Consider the following 14,979-nt stretch of genomic DNA (forward strand, 5'->3'; position numbering starts at 1 on the left):
TGAAAAAACATGCCTAGTCAGCTAAAACCAATAGACTAATTCGTATTTCATTATCAAGAAAAAAAACGGGGCAGCAGGGTAGCATGGTGGTTAGCATAAATGCTTCACAGCTCCAGGGTCCCAGGTTCGATTCCCGGCTGGGTCACTGTCTGTGTGGAGTCTGCACGTCCTCCCCCTGTGTGCGTGGGTTTCCTCCGGGTGCTCCGGTTTCCTCCCACAGTCCAAAAGATGTGCGGGTTAGGTGGATTGGCCATGCTAAATTGCCCGTAGTGTCCTAATAAAAGTAAGGTTAAGGGGGGGTTGTTGGGTTACGGGTATAGGGTGGATACGTGGGTTTGAGTAGGGTGATCATGGCTCGGCACAACATTGAGGGCCGAAGGGCCTGTTCTGTGCTGTACTGTTCTATGTTCTATGTTCTAAGATGTTAGAGACCAATTGGCTATTTTCCAACAATTCGCTAAGGTGAGCTTTCAATTTGGAAGATATAAAAAAAGAAGCCATGTTGGGCAGAGAGGAAGAACATAGAACATATAGTGTCGAAGGAAGCCATTCAGCCCATCGAGTCTGCACCAACCCACTTAAGCCCTCACTTCCACTATCCCCGTAACCCAATAACCCCTCCTAACCTTTTTGGACACTAAGCAATTTATCGTGGCCAATCCACCTAACCTGCATGTCTTTGGACTGTGGGAGGAAACCAGAGCACCCGGAGGAAACCCACGCAGACACGAGGAGAACGTGCAGACTCCATACAGACAGTGACCCAGCGGGTAATCGGACCTGGGACCCTGGCGCTGTGAAGCCACAGTGCTATCCACTTGTGCGACCGTGGATGGGCAGAGGGAGACAGACACAGGCGTAAAGAAAAAGACGTAGGTAGCAAGGGGGAGAGAGGCAAAGGCAGAGAAGAACTGAGGTGGGAAGAGAGGAATGAGCTGAGAGCTGTGGTCTGAGAAGTATGGCGAGAAGTCTGTTCAATTATTAAAGTTAAGCTTTATTCTTTCACTTTTTTTTAATATAATTTTTATTGGAATTTTTTACAGAAAATATAAAACATAACGACAAACAATGAAATGCAACAAAATAACCCATAATAACTGTAACACCCCCAGACCGTATTGACGCATGTATCCCATCCCCCACCCCCCCCAACGAACAACAAAAGAACTTAAAAATAAATTAAAATTAAATAAACAAAGTCATCGTCCGCCCCCCTCACCTTTTCCCTCCCCCTCACCTTTTCCCTCCCCCCTCACCTTTTCCCTCCCCCTCACCATTTCCCTCCCCCCCTCACCTTTTCCCTCCCCCCTCACCATTTCCCTCCCCCCTCACCATTTCCCTCCCCCCCTCACCTTTCCCTCCCCCCCTCACCTTTTCCCTCCCCCCTCACCTTTTCCCTCCCCCCTCACCTTTTCCCGCCCCCTCACCTTTTCCCCGCCCCCTCACCTTTTCCCTCCCCCCTCACCTTTTCCTCCCCCCTCACCTTTTCCCTCCCCCCCTCACCTTTTCCCTCCCCCCCTCACCTTTTCCCTCCCCCCCTCCCCTTTTCCCCTCCCCCCCTCCCCTTTTCCCTCCCCCCCTCCCCTTTTCCCTCCCCCTCCCCTTTTCCCTCCCCCTCCCCTTTTCCCTCCCCCCCCTCCCCTTTTCCCTCCCCCCCTCCCCTTTTCCCTCCCCCCCTCCCCTTTTCCCTCCCCCCCTCCCCTTTTCCCTCCCCCCCCTCCCCTTTTCCCTCCCCCCCTCCCCTTTTCCCTCCCCCCCTCCCCTTTTCCCTCCCCCCTCACCTTTTCCCTCCCCCTTCCCCCCCCCGGGTTGCTGCTGCTACTGTCCCCGTACCCTATCGTTGAGCCAGAAAGTCGAGAAAAGGTTGCCACCGCCTAAAGAACCCTTGTACCGACCCTCTCAGGGCGAATTTGACCTTCTCTAGCTTAATGAAACCCGCCATTTCATTGATCCAGGTCTCCACGCTTGGGGGCCTCGCATCCTTCCATTGTAGCAAGATCCTTCGCCGGGCTACTAGGGACGCAAAGGCCAGCACATCGGCCTCTTTCGCCTCCTGCACTCCCGGCTCCACCCCAACCCCAAAAATCCCGAGCCCCCATCCTGGCTTGACCCTGGATCCCACCACCCTCTACACCGTCCTCGCCACCCCCTTCCAGAACTCCTCCAGTGCCGGGCATGCCCAGAACATATGGGCATGGTTCGCTGGACTCCCCGAGCACCTGACACACCTGTCTTCACCCCCAAAGAACCTACTCATCCTCATCCCAGTCATGTGGGCCCGGTGCAGCACCTTGAATTGGATGAGGCTAAGCCGCGCACATGAGGAGGAAGAATTAACCCTCTCCAGGGCATCAGCCCATGTTCCGTCTTCGATCTGTTCCCCCAGTTCCCCCTCCCACTTAGCTTTCAGCTCCTCTACTGACGCCTCCTCCGCCTCCTGCATAACCTTGTAGATATAAGATATCTTCCTCTCTCCGACCCAGACCCCCGAAAGCACCCTGTCACTCACCCCCCTCGTGGGAAGCGAAGGGAATCCCTCCACCTGCCGCCTAGCAAATGCCTTTACCTGCAGATACCTGAACATGTTCCCCGGGGGGAGCCAAAATTTCTCCTCCAACTCCCCCAGGCTCGCAAACCTCCCATCAATAAACAGGTCCCTCAGCTGTCTGATGCCCGCTCTGTGCCGACCCTGAAATCTCCCATCAATGTTCCCCGGGACGAACCTATGGTTCCCCCTTAACGGAGCCTCCATCGAGCCCCCCACTTCTCCCCTATGTCACCTCCACTGCCCCCAAATCTTGAGGGTAGCCGCCACCACCGGACTCATGGTATACCTCGTAGGAGGGAGCGGCCACGGCGCCGTTACCAGGGCCTCCAGGCTTGTATCTCCACAGGACGCCCTCTCCATCCGTTTCCATGCTGCCCCCTCCCCCTCCATTACCCACTATTCTTTCACTGTTAATTACTGTTTATTGCTGTTAATACTTTGCTTTTTATCTTTCTGACTTTTTACCTATTTAATGACTTTACGAGACGTTGAGATCGGAATCCCACCATTGTGGGTGGGATCACCAGTTTCAGGTGTGTGCCGTTCAGTGCTCATCCCCATTAATGGAAACCAGACAGAACGACACTTGTGGAGGTCTCCAAGGGGATCAGAAGCCTCCAGGTGTTTGTCCCCTGGGCAGGGCTGCACCTTGGCACTTCTAGAGACATCCAAACACTTTGGCATTGCCAGATTGGCAGAGGAAGGATACCAGGCTGGCAGTGCCAAAGTATCTGGCTGGCATTTTTCCCACACTGGGATTCAGGGTGCCCTGCATGTGTGAGGTAGGGTGCGGGGGGCCCCGAGGACTCCCTTATAGGAGAGTTGGGGCTTGAGGGTGCGTGGAGGTCGTGTTGGGGAGTCGAAAATTTAGGATGTTATTTTTGGCTCGCCGGAACTTCTTGGCGATGAGTTCCTCACTGGGGCCCTGAATTGAAATAGTCTTGCGATAGATAGCCTAGTGTTTCTCAGCGCATTCTTAAACCTATTTGACCATGCGAGACTCCGATTGCACCATCTTGCAAGATCTGGTTAGATATTGTGAGACATTGTCAAGGAGCCCAAGGGAGGCCTCTCCCGACATTTAGCGCCCGTGTCCCGCTCCAATTCTGGGGGATAATGTGGGACTGAGTACAATAACCCAATAGGTTCTAGACCCTTATGCAGGACTTCTCCTCAGTATTCACAATGCTTCCAAGTGTCATATCTTCCATAAATTTTGAAATTGTGCATATACAACAAGGTCCAGATAATAATCAGGAAAAGCAAGGGTCACTGACCCCTTTTTTCCAGCCCCCAAATCCTCCATTAACCACTACTCTCTGTTTTCTGCCACTCAGCCAATTTTGTATCATGTCCCTTTTATTCATGAGCTCTAACTTTGCTCACAAGTCACTTGTGTGGCACTTTATCAAATGCCTTTTGTAAGTCTATAATAACAGCAATGCCCTCATCAACCCCTTGTTATCTCATCAAAAAACTACCGCAAGTTGGTTAAACATTACAGTATTATCTTTTAATAAATCCATGCTGGCTTTCATTAAGTAACCCAAATTTATACATGTTAAGATTCATTTTGTCCCAAATTATTGTTTCTAGAAATTTTCCCACAACCAAAGTTAAACTGACTAACCAAAAGGTTAGGTGGGGTTACTGCGTTACGGGGACAGTGTGGAGGTGTGGGCTTAAGTAGGGTGCGAGGGCCGATGCTGACTCAATGGGCTGAATGGCCTCCTTCTGCACTGTAAATTCTATTGCTTTTGACTGCACTGTGGTTGCTGGGCTTATCTTTACACTTTTTTTGAAGAAGGATGTAACATTTGCACTTCTCCAGTCCCCTGGCAAAACCACTGAGTGGGATTCTCCGTTTCTGAGACCAAGTGTTAACACCCACGCAGTATTCGTGGACATTCACGACAGCAAACCGGCACCGAAACTGGATCAATTCAACGACTGTGGAGGGGCTAGCACCAGGGTGAAACATGGAACACAATCGATTCCAAGGAAAAACGGTGCATGATTCGGCAAGCCCGTGATTGACACTTGGGAGACTGACAAGCTGTCGCCCCATATACACACTTCACTCCCCACGCACACTCATCCCAGCCAACAAGATGGCACTGGTTGTGCTGGAGCGTACCCATACAGCTGATGGGTTGGCTGGGGCCAGAGGGCACCTAGAGGGATGGCTTGGGCAGACACCTATACGACCCGTGACCCTAAGTTCACAGTGAACTGTTAGCGGCATGTGCAGCTGCATGGCTGCCTTGCTGGCTGTGCCCGTCCACCCTGACCCCACAGCCCACTACCTGGCCACCCCACAGGCCAGCGGCACAACTGTCAGCAAACTAGGGCAACGTTGGACACTTTCCGTGTCCCATCTCTCTCTCCCTCAGCAGCCACGACACTGGTTTCACAATTTTTAAATGCACAAGTGAACTGCGCGTCGGGAACTCGGCCCATCAGAGACAGGGCATCGCGGAGGCCTCGGAGAATTTTGTGTCGGGCCCACTAATGTCATGCAAACGGTGTTTACAGTACGTGCGTTCCAGACCGCATTGATGCCACTGTCAAGGCGACAGAGACTTGCGATTTGGCGTTGATTTAGTGTCAGAATCTAAACTCCGACCAATCGCATTTTATGATTTTTGGCATCAGCCGACGGAGAATCCCGCCAGCCGTGCCTAAGGAACACTGAGTAATGATGGCCAGTGCCTCCACAGTTTCCACATTCACTTCCCTCAGTTTCCTTGGATGCACCTCATCAGGTCTTGGTGCCTATCAACTTTAAGTTTTAAGTAGACCCAATACTTCCACCCTTAACAATTTTGAACTCTTCTAGTGTCTGAATTACTTTCTCTTTAATCATGGTTTGGGTAGCATCATCTTGCTTGGTAACGACAGATGCAAGATTTGAGAGAGCAAAATGTTGGCATGGGTGTATCCAAAATAAAATTTCACTTGTAAATATTCCACATTACATTGGTTTCACTTTGTTCATGTGTATATCATTATTCTTTGTTGAGGCTAGCTTAGTCAAAGAGCTAAATGTACTGGCACACCTCCTGTTTTCCATTGACACTTACAGGGGAGATAGGGGTCTTCCCTTTGTGTGGAAGCAATGTTTTGTCTGTTCACTCTTTAATGACTGTTCATGTTAGTGTCCAATATTGCAATCACCACTCTGTGGGATATGGCTGAACTTTGAGGTACAGCTGAATCTCCCTTCTCTGCATTGTAAAGAACTGATGCACGAGGACACCAAGGTCTCGCTGAATATCCACCCCTCTCAATTTCACCCATTCAAATAAAAATCTGCCTTCCTATTTTTGCTGCCAAAGTGGATAACTTCACATTTATCCATGCTTTACAGAATCTGCCATGCATATGCCCATTCACGCAGACGGTCCAAATTCCACTGGGACCCTGGTGCTGTGAAGCCACAGTGCTAGCTACTTGTGCTTCCCTAATCTAATATCTCTCATTTCCTTTGTAATGGTTTGGTCACAGTTCCCTTTGTACTCTTGCGCCAAATAGAAATAAATAACTTTTGGAGTTCATCCATTCATTCTTTGAATGCCTGTCATTGCTGTCCACTCTCCTTCCTTTCAGTAATGTTTCCCAGCCCATCATAGTCAACTCATGCCTCATACCATCATAGTTACCGTTGTTGAGATTCAGGACCCTAGTCTTAGAATCAACTACCTCACTCTCCACCATGATAAATAATTCTATCATATTATGGTCACTCATCCCCAAGGGTTCTCTCACAACTATGTTGCCAACTAATAATTTCTTATTGCACAACACACAGCCCAAGATGGTCTGTTCCCTTGTTGGTTCCTCAATGTATTGGTCCAGAAAACCATCTTGTATACAGTCCAGAAATTCCTCCTCTATTGTACTGTGACTAATTTGAGTCACCCAATCTATATGCATATTAAAGTCACCCATAATCACAGATGTTCCTTTAGCGCATGTATCTCTGATTTCCTGTCTAATGCTATTATGAACATTATCACTGCAGTTTGTTGATCTCTATACCACCCCTACGAACGTTTTTGTCGGGTGGTGTTTCTTAACTCAACCCATACAGATTCCACATTGCCTGTGCTAATATCTTTCCTCAATATTGTGTCAACATTTTCTTTAATCGATAATGCAACTCCACCACCTTTTCCTTTCTTCCTGTCCTTCTTAAAAACTGAATAGCCCTCAATGTTTAGTTCCCATCCTTGGTCACCTTGGAGCCATGTCTCCATCGTCCCAACTATATCGTACCCCTTTAATCTATCTGCGCAAATGTTTCATCCATTTTATTTCGAATGCTCCGAGCATTCAAGTACAAAATCTTAAGGCTAGTCCTTTTAACATTCCTTGACCAGTCCCACTTAATTTTTACACTGTCGTTATCTGATACCTGGATCTCCCTCCCTAACAGCACAGTATGTTTACCGACACCACAGGGACTGCAGCGGTTCAAGAAGGCAGCTCACCACCAGCTTGTAAAGGGCAATTAGCAACTGCTTGTGGTAACTGAACAACTGCAATTTCTGTTTCCATATGCTGACAAGTTATCACATTTTGCACTGTGCTTCAGCACTGAATTAGATAGCAGCAAACTCTTTCCAAGCATCTGTTTTTAGTGGGTGTCTCAACACCAGGATGCTACTTACGCTCTCTGGCTATATTCTGGGGAAACACCCTCATTTTCTTACTTCGCTGTGCGCACCTGTGCTCCCAACATACTATGTACTGTTGAGCCTCCTTTAGTGTGCGTGTTTTGAAGGATGAGTGTTTTGAAGTTGGTGAATGCAGAATGGAATCAAGGGCGGCCTTTGCATCATATCCAGATGCACAAATTATTGCCATTGAACCTTACCATCAACTTTATTTTGAAAATGTTTAAATAGAAATGACTTAACTTTGTAGAAAGTAAAATGTGTTGATAGTGATAAAGAATTTACATTTATATAGCACCTTTCATTGCCTTGCACACAGCAAGATCCCAGAGGAAACAACAACAAGATAATCTGTTTCAGAGGATGATAAATATCTGCCAGGGCCCTGGGGAGAGGTGCTCCTGTTCTTCTTTGAATACAACCATGAGATCTTTTACATCCACCTGGTGGGACTTCAGTTTACTGTTTCATTCAAAAGATGGTAAGCCTCCTACAGTACAGTGGGCGTGATTCTCCGACCCCCACGCTGGGTGGGAGAATCGCGGGAGTGCCGGGCGATTCCCGCCACACCGCCCTGGCACCCGCACGTGATTCTCCCACCCCCCCCCCAAATGGTGTGCCGCATTTCACGACTGGCCGTTCGGAGAATCGCCGCTCGCCGTTTCTAACAGGCGAGCGGCGATTCTCCGGCCCGAATGGGCCGAGCGGCCTGCCCAATCCGACGGGTTCACGCCGGCGCCAACCACACCTGGTCGGTGTGAACGCTGCGTGTGCGGCCTTTAGGGGGCTGCTCAGTAGGGGTCTGGCCTGCGATCGGTGCCCACCAATCGGCGGGCCGGCGTTTCTAAAGGACGCACTCTTTTTCCTCCGCCGCCCCGCAAGATCAATCCTCCATGTCTTGCGGGGCGCCCGCGGGGAGGACGGCAACTGCGCATGCGCGGGTTGCCACCGGCCAACCTGCACGTGCGCGGGTGACGTCACTTAAGCGCCGCCGTCCGCGTCATTTACGCGGCGCCGCTTTGATGCGGCGCCGAGGCCCGGCGCACGAAACTGATGCGGCGCCGCTCCTAACCCCCTGGAGGTGGGAGAATAGGGGGCAAGGAGTGGCTTCCGACGCCGGAGTGAAACACTCCGGTTTTCACTCCGGCGTCGGCACTTTGTTCTCCCGTTGGGAGAATTTTGCCCAGTATTTCCCCAATACTGCACTGGAGTGTCAACCTGGATTACGTAGTCAAACCTCTGGAGTGGGACTTGAACCTACAGCCTTCTGACTCAGTGGTAATCTGCGGCTGACATGAGGATTCCTAAGGGTGATATAAACAGATCTTTTGCCTTCATGCACATACTTAGAATCACAGAATGGTAACAGCACAGAAGGAGGTCATTCAGGCTCTTTATAATAATAATAGCTTATTGTCACGAGTAGGCTTCAATGAAGTTACTGTGAAAAGCCCCTAGTCGCCATATTCCGGTGCCTGTTCGGGGAGGCCGGTATGGGAATTGAAACAGCGCTGCTGGCATTGTTCTGCATTACAAGCCAGCTGCTTAGCCCACTGTGCTAAACCAGCCACTTGTGCCAGCTCATTCTCACTTCATCTACCATGATTGGTATAGTATAACCATGAAACACAAATGCTTACTTCTCCAGTCTTCACAAGTACATATGCACTGAAACCAGCATTAGCGAGGTCAAATCACAAATTTTCATAACCCTAATGTAGTCCCACAGCAACATTAATAAAACAACATCTCGGGAATATGTGAGAATTTAGAGATTCTTGGCTCCTGCAATTTTCAGCAAACAAAGGAACAAAGAACAAAGAACACACAGTGCAGAAGGAGGTCATTCGGCCCATCATGTCTGCACCGACCCACTTCCACCCTATCCCCGTACCCAATAATCCCTCCTAACATTTGTTTTTTGGTCACTAAGGGCAATTTATCATGGCCAGTCCACCTCACCTGCACGTCTTTGGACCGTGGGAGGAAACCGGAGCACCCGGAGGAAACCCACGCACACACAGGGAAAACGTGCAGACTCTGCACAGACAGTGACCCAGCGGGGAAATCGAACCTGGGACCCTGGCGCTGTGAAGCCACAGTGCTATCCACTTGTGCTACCATGCTGCCTTTATGGGATAAGAAGGTGGGTCAGGACTCAAGACACTTATGCCCCAATGTTGTCAGCACCATTTCAGAAGTTGGCATTTCAGACCTTCTGCAATTTTTTGTGGAGTTGGTCCAGTTTTGGAAGGTTATGTGAATCACACCAGCGCAGAGGGGTCATGAGGTATGGGGAACCATGGATTGGAATTGGGAACAATAGGAAAGACAAGTCCAAAACCTGCTGCTAGCTTGCCATGTTGCAATTAAATGTTGCATTGCAAGTTATGCATATTTTGAAAAAGTAACCATTAAATAATGTAATTTCCAGGTTGTCACCTCTAATATCTGCCAAGCTGTAAAAGGAACAGACAGCATTGACAAAGTGGAGAAGTATTCAGATACATTACTGGTCCATTGCATAAAGTGTTCTTTTGCATTGTACAATAGTTGAATCCAGATCTGAAGGTGCTCATGGTTTTGTTTTTTCCACTCAAAATTCAGCTCAGCCATCTTTACGGCTGTTTAAAAGCTTTGACAGATGGCTGAGCTGGTTATGTTCAAAGTCTTTAAGGAATCAGCTCCCATGGGTTTTTTGACACAATTATTCATTTGGAATCTCATTATAAATGCTTGGCAGAGCTCTGGACATACTAATGGATCAGTTCAGTGGGTGTTGTTGACACAGCTATCGAAGAAAATGTGAGATAGTTTATTTTGACATTTTTATGAACTGTTGCCAAAGATGGGCAGATCCCAAGAATGAATAAGACTAAAGCATGGACAAATTTATAGAAGGAAACATGTTGATGATTAACTCCTTTAAACTAAAAATGTGCTTGTTGCCTCGACTTCCCCTTTCTCCTTTATTTTGTGCGTCTTATTTTTATATTTTTCTGTCCATTCCCATGCAGCATCACATATTCACCACTAAAAGCAAACACTTGGATCCACCCTCAGTAAAAAATCAAGAATGACACAAATCAACAAAAACATGGGCATGGAATGCACATTCTTACACCCTTGCCAATATTACATTGAGGTGTCGAGACAACCACCTTGTGTATACTAAACATGTGCATTATGGAGACAAGAATGGGGATGTTAATATATAACTAGTATCATACCTAGGGGTTTAGCTCAGTTGGTTGGACAGCTGGTTCGTGATGCAGACTGAGGCCAACAGCCCGGGTTCAATTCCTGTACCAGCTGAGGCCCACCTTCTCAACTTTGCCTCTCGTCTGAGGTGTGGTGATCTTCAAGTTAAATCACCACCAGTCAGCTCTCCCCCTCAAAGCAGCCTTTGGACATAGAATCATGGAATCCCTATAGTTGAAGGAGGCCATTCGGCCCATCGAATCTGCGGCAACCCTTCACAAGCACTCTACCTAGGCCTAATCCCCACTCTAGCCCAGTATGTCCACCCAACTGTTGGACACTAAGGGACTATTTAGCATGGCCAATCCACCTCACCTGCACATCTTTGGGCTGTGGAGGAAACTGGAACACCCGGAGGAAACCCACGTAGACACAGAGGGAAAGTGTAAACCCCACACAAACACTCACCTGAAGTTGGAATCGAACCCGGGTCCCTGGCGCTGTGAGGCAGCAGTGCTAATCACTATGTCACCATGCTGCCCCATCTGTGACTATGGCGACTTTACATACTTTAGTATCATACAATACATGCCACGTCAATTAACGAAAGGGGTACGTTCCAATTTGTGGCAGACACAAAGATTCAGCAAGGAATACTGTCAAATATCTTCACATTACAGAGAGCATGCTCCGACATGTGACTACATAGCATTTTCTTCATTACTTTGAAGATAGTATGGATAGTGGTAACCACTGTGTCTACACTTACTTACTGTGTGGAATTAGATGTCGTATAATCATGCATCTGAATTTGAGAATCAGCAGTCCCTTCCCATTATTTAAGCAGGCTATTCCAATCTCATTTTATTTACATACCTGTGCAGGTGGCTGTTGTACATATCCTTGTGGCGGCTGTAGCACTTGCTGAGATATGGGCTGTCCAGATCCAGTAAAACCTCCTGGGGGAAGCTGTTGGCTTGGTGATGCCATGATATAGCTCGTTTGTTGAGGTGGCTGAGGCAAGATTGGTGATGGATAGACAGAACCAGAAGATTGCTCAGGTGCATCTCCTGATGACTGTCGACTTAAGCTCATCTGATTAAACTGGGAAGCCAGGTCTTCTCGCTATGATGTAGACAGAAAATAATAATCAATACTGATTGCTGAATAATGCATCTGAGCGAAATAATGAAACAAAAATCTGATGACAGAATGTACTGCGTGCAACACGAGCATCACCGCAAAAACACCACAAGACTGAAAACACCACAATAAATCATGCTCTGTTTGGCTCCATGTTAAGGTGAGTAATCACAATGAAAGAAGTTCTGAATTCAGTAACTAATTTTCTGAGCCTAACTGTGTCCTGATCTGACATTTATACACAGCCTCGTCCATTAATAATAATCTTTATTCTTATAGAGGCCGGTGTTCTGGCCTTTGCGTCCCTAGTAGCCCGGCGGAGGATCTTGCTCCAATGGAAGGATGCGAGGCCCCCAAGCATGGAGGCCTGGATCTCTGATATGGCGGGGTTCATTAAATTGGAGAGGGTGAAATTTGCCCTGAGGGGATCAGTACAAGGGTTTTTCAGGCGGTGGCAGCCTTTTCTGGACTTCCTGGCGGAAAGGTAGGGAAATAGGCCGATAGCAGCAGCAACCCGGGGGGAGGGGGAGGGGGGGGTAAGGATTGGGGGGAGGGAGAACTGTGCACATGGGTTTGTGGAGGGTGCTATCTCTCTCTTTTTTATTTTTCTTTGTTGTTGTTCTTTCCTTTTGTTTGAAGTTGCTCTTAAAGCTGGGGGGGTATTGTTCATGGGGTGTTACCGCGGTTGTACGTTAATAGAGTTAAGATGTTTATATTTTGTAAAAATTTCAATAAAAATTATTTTTAAAAAAAATCTTTATTCTTTTCAAACATTAGAAGGGTATTGACCGTCGTTATGGCACCTGCAGAGGGCAAGGAAACAGAGGTGGTTGTGGCATTGGACGCTGAGAAGGCGTTCGACCTGATGGCAGTTCTGGAGCAGTTTAGGATTGAGATTTGTGAACTGGGTAAAGTTACTGCATAAGGAGCCGAAGGTGAGTGACCAGACAAATAACATCAGCTCGAGATACTTTTCTCCACCATGGGACTAGGCAGCGATATGCTATGTCCCCCCTGATGTTTGCACTCGCGATTGAGCCGTTGGCCATCGCATTAAGAAGTTTGGGGGTATGGAAAGGAATAGTGTGGGGGGGGGGGTGGAATAGAGCATAGGGTGTCCTTATATGCCGATGATTTGCTGTTACACGTGTCGGAAGTGTGTCGATAGGGGGAATATTGGAGCTGCTTTGAGTGTTTTGGTTTTTCTCGGGGTGCAAGCTAAATCTAGACAAGAGTGAGTATTTTGTGGTGTCTCGGCAGGGGGTGGGGGCACAGGTGGGGGCTGCCATTCCGTAGGGCAGGGACTCACTTTAGGTACCTGGGGGTGCAGGTTGCCCGGGAGTGGGGGAGGCTTCGCAGGTACAACATTTCTAGTTTGGTGGGGAGAGTGAAAGCTGATCTGGCAAGGTGGGATGATAACCCTCTGTCACTGGCAGGTCGGGTACTGGCGGTTAAAATGAACGTGTTGCCGTGGTTTCTGTTTATTTTTCAATGCCTGCCGATTTTCCTGCCAAAGTCTTTTTTCAGAGAGATTGAGGGAAGGATTACTTTGTTCATATAGGGAGGGAAGGTGGCCAGAGTTAGAAAGGTGCTGCTACAGAGGGGAAGGCAGGCAGGTGGTTTGGGTCTCCCAAACCTGATGTATTACTACTGGGCGCCGAATGTGGAGAAGGTGCGGAGCTGGGTCAGAGGGATTGATTCCCAGTGGGTCAGAATGGAGGAGAGTTTGTGCAGGGGGTCGGGACTGAAAGCACTAGCAACAGCGCTGCTCCCAATAGCCCCGGGAAATACTCACAGAGTCCGGTAATAATAGCTTCATTGAGAATTTGGGGGCAGTTTCGCCAACACTTCGGGTTGGGGGCAGGGTCAAGGGAAATGCCGATTCGGGGGAAACCACAGATTTGAGCCAGGGAGGTGGGATGGAAATTTTCAGAAATGGGAGGAGAAGGGGATTACGACTCTAAAAGATTTGTTTCTTAGGTGTCGGTTTGCAGGATTGAAGGAGCTGGAAGCGAAGTATGGGCTGGAGCAGGGGGAAATGTTTAGATACATGCAGGTTCGAGATTTTCCAGAAAGGAGATACAGAGCTTCCCGGTGGAGCCGGCCTCCACATTGCTGGAGGAGCTGCTGGCGACATGGGGACTGGAGAAGGGGGCAGTGTCAGCAGTCTACGGAGCTATTTTGGAAGAGGAGATGGCACCACTGGAAGGGATTAAAGCAAAGTGGCAGGAAGAGTTGGGAGAGGATATGGAGGAGGGGTTCTGGTGTGAGGTGCTCCGGAGAGTGAATGCCTCCACCTTGTGCGCAAGGTTGGGGCTGATGCAGCTGAAGTTGGTAGACAGAACACACCTCAAGAGGGCGAGGATGAGCTGATTCTTTGAAGGAGTAGAAGATGTGTGTGAACGTTGTGGGGCGGGGCCCTGCTAATCACGTTCATATGTTTTGGTCCTGTCCAAAGCTAGAGGATTACTGGAAGGAGGTTTTTAGGGTAATTTTTAAAGTGGTGCATGTGAAACTGGACCCGGGCCCCCGGGAGGCCATATTCGGGGTGTCGGACCAGCCAGGGTTGGAAACGGGTGCGGAGCAGATGTTGTAGCCTTTGTCTCGTTGATCGCCTGAATGCGGATCCTGATAGGTTAGAGAGCAACCTCTCCACCCTGTGCCCTGGCGTGGTGGGGGGGGGGGGGGGGGGGGGGATCTGTTGGAATTCTTGACTCTTGAGAAGGGTAAGTTTGAACTGAGGGGAAGGATGGAGGGTTTCTACAATTCATGGGCATTATTCATTACGCACTTTTAAGAACTGGGGGCAGGGGGGCTGTGTGTGTTAATGGCAACTTTGGGTGATCCCTAATCCCTTTTTGTCATTTGTTTGTGTGAACATGCGGGCTAACGTTTGGGGTTTGGTGAGAGGATGGGATCGTTGTTATTGTTATGGGGGTTGACATATTTGTTACTGATTATTGTTTATTGTTGGTGGGTGTAAATTTGGGAGAAAATGTGAAAAGGGAGGAGAATAAAAAATATTTAATAAAAAATAATCGTTATTATTGTCACAAGTAGGCTTACATTAACACTATGAAGTTACAGTTGTGCCTATATAGTGGATGGAGGAGGGAAACATGACTGTTTTTCTCTTCTTTAGCCCAAGGTCAATGGTAAAACCCTAACCACTGCCTCAGCTGTGATTAACCAGCTCAGTGCAGACTCTTTAACTTTGTATGGATAGTCTGTGCATTGGATAAACTCAATCGGACAGATCTTGGACGAGATTCTCCGTTTCGCGACGCCGATTTCGGAATTGGCGCTTGGGCGGAGAATCTCTTTTTACGACAAAATTGTGGGGAGGCAGTCTGTTTTACGCAGGTTACGCATGCCACGCCCCTTCTGAAACAGCATCATAGCGATGTT

At 48.5% G+C, this 14,979-nt stretch overlaps 1 protein-coding gene across 11 annotated transcripts in view; it reads right to left on the reverse strand.

The window, feature by feature from the left end:
- LOC119972708 (cAMP-regulated phosphoprotein 21-like) overlaps window positions 1-14,979 on the reverse strand; it is a 503,944-nt gene that overhangs the window by 94,863 nt on the left and 394,102 nt on the right. For all 11 annotated transcript variants that reach the window (XM_038809853.1, XM_038809854.1, XM_038809860.1 and 8 more), the window contains one exon: window positions 11,305-11,553. In XM_038809853.1, the coding sequence (XP_038665781.1) occupies window positions 11,305-11,553 (249 nt within the window). The remainder of the gene's footprint in view (window positions 1-11,304; window positions 11,554-14,979) is intronic.

Source organism: Scyliorhinus canicula, chromosome 10, assembly GCF_902713615.1.
Source record: "Scyliorhinus canicula chromosome 10, sScyCan1.1, whole genome shotgun sequence".
Taxonomy (NCBI): Eukaryota; Metazoa; Chordata; class Chondrichthyes; order Carcharhiniformes; family Scyliorhinidae; genus Scyliorhinus; species Scyliorhinus canicula.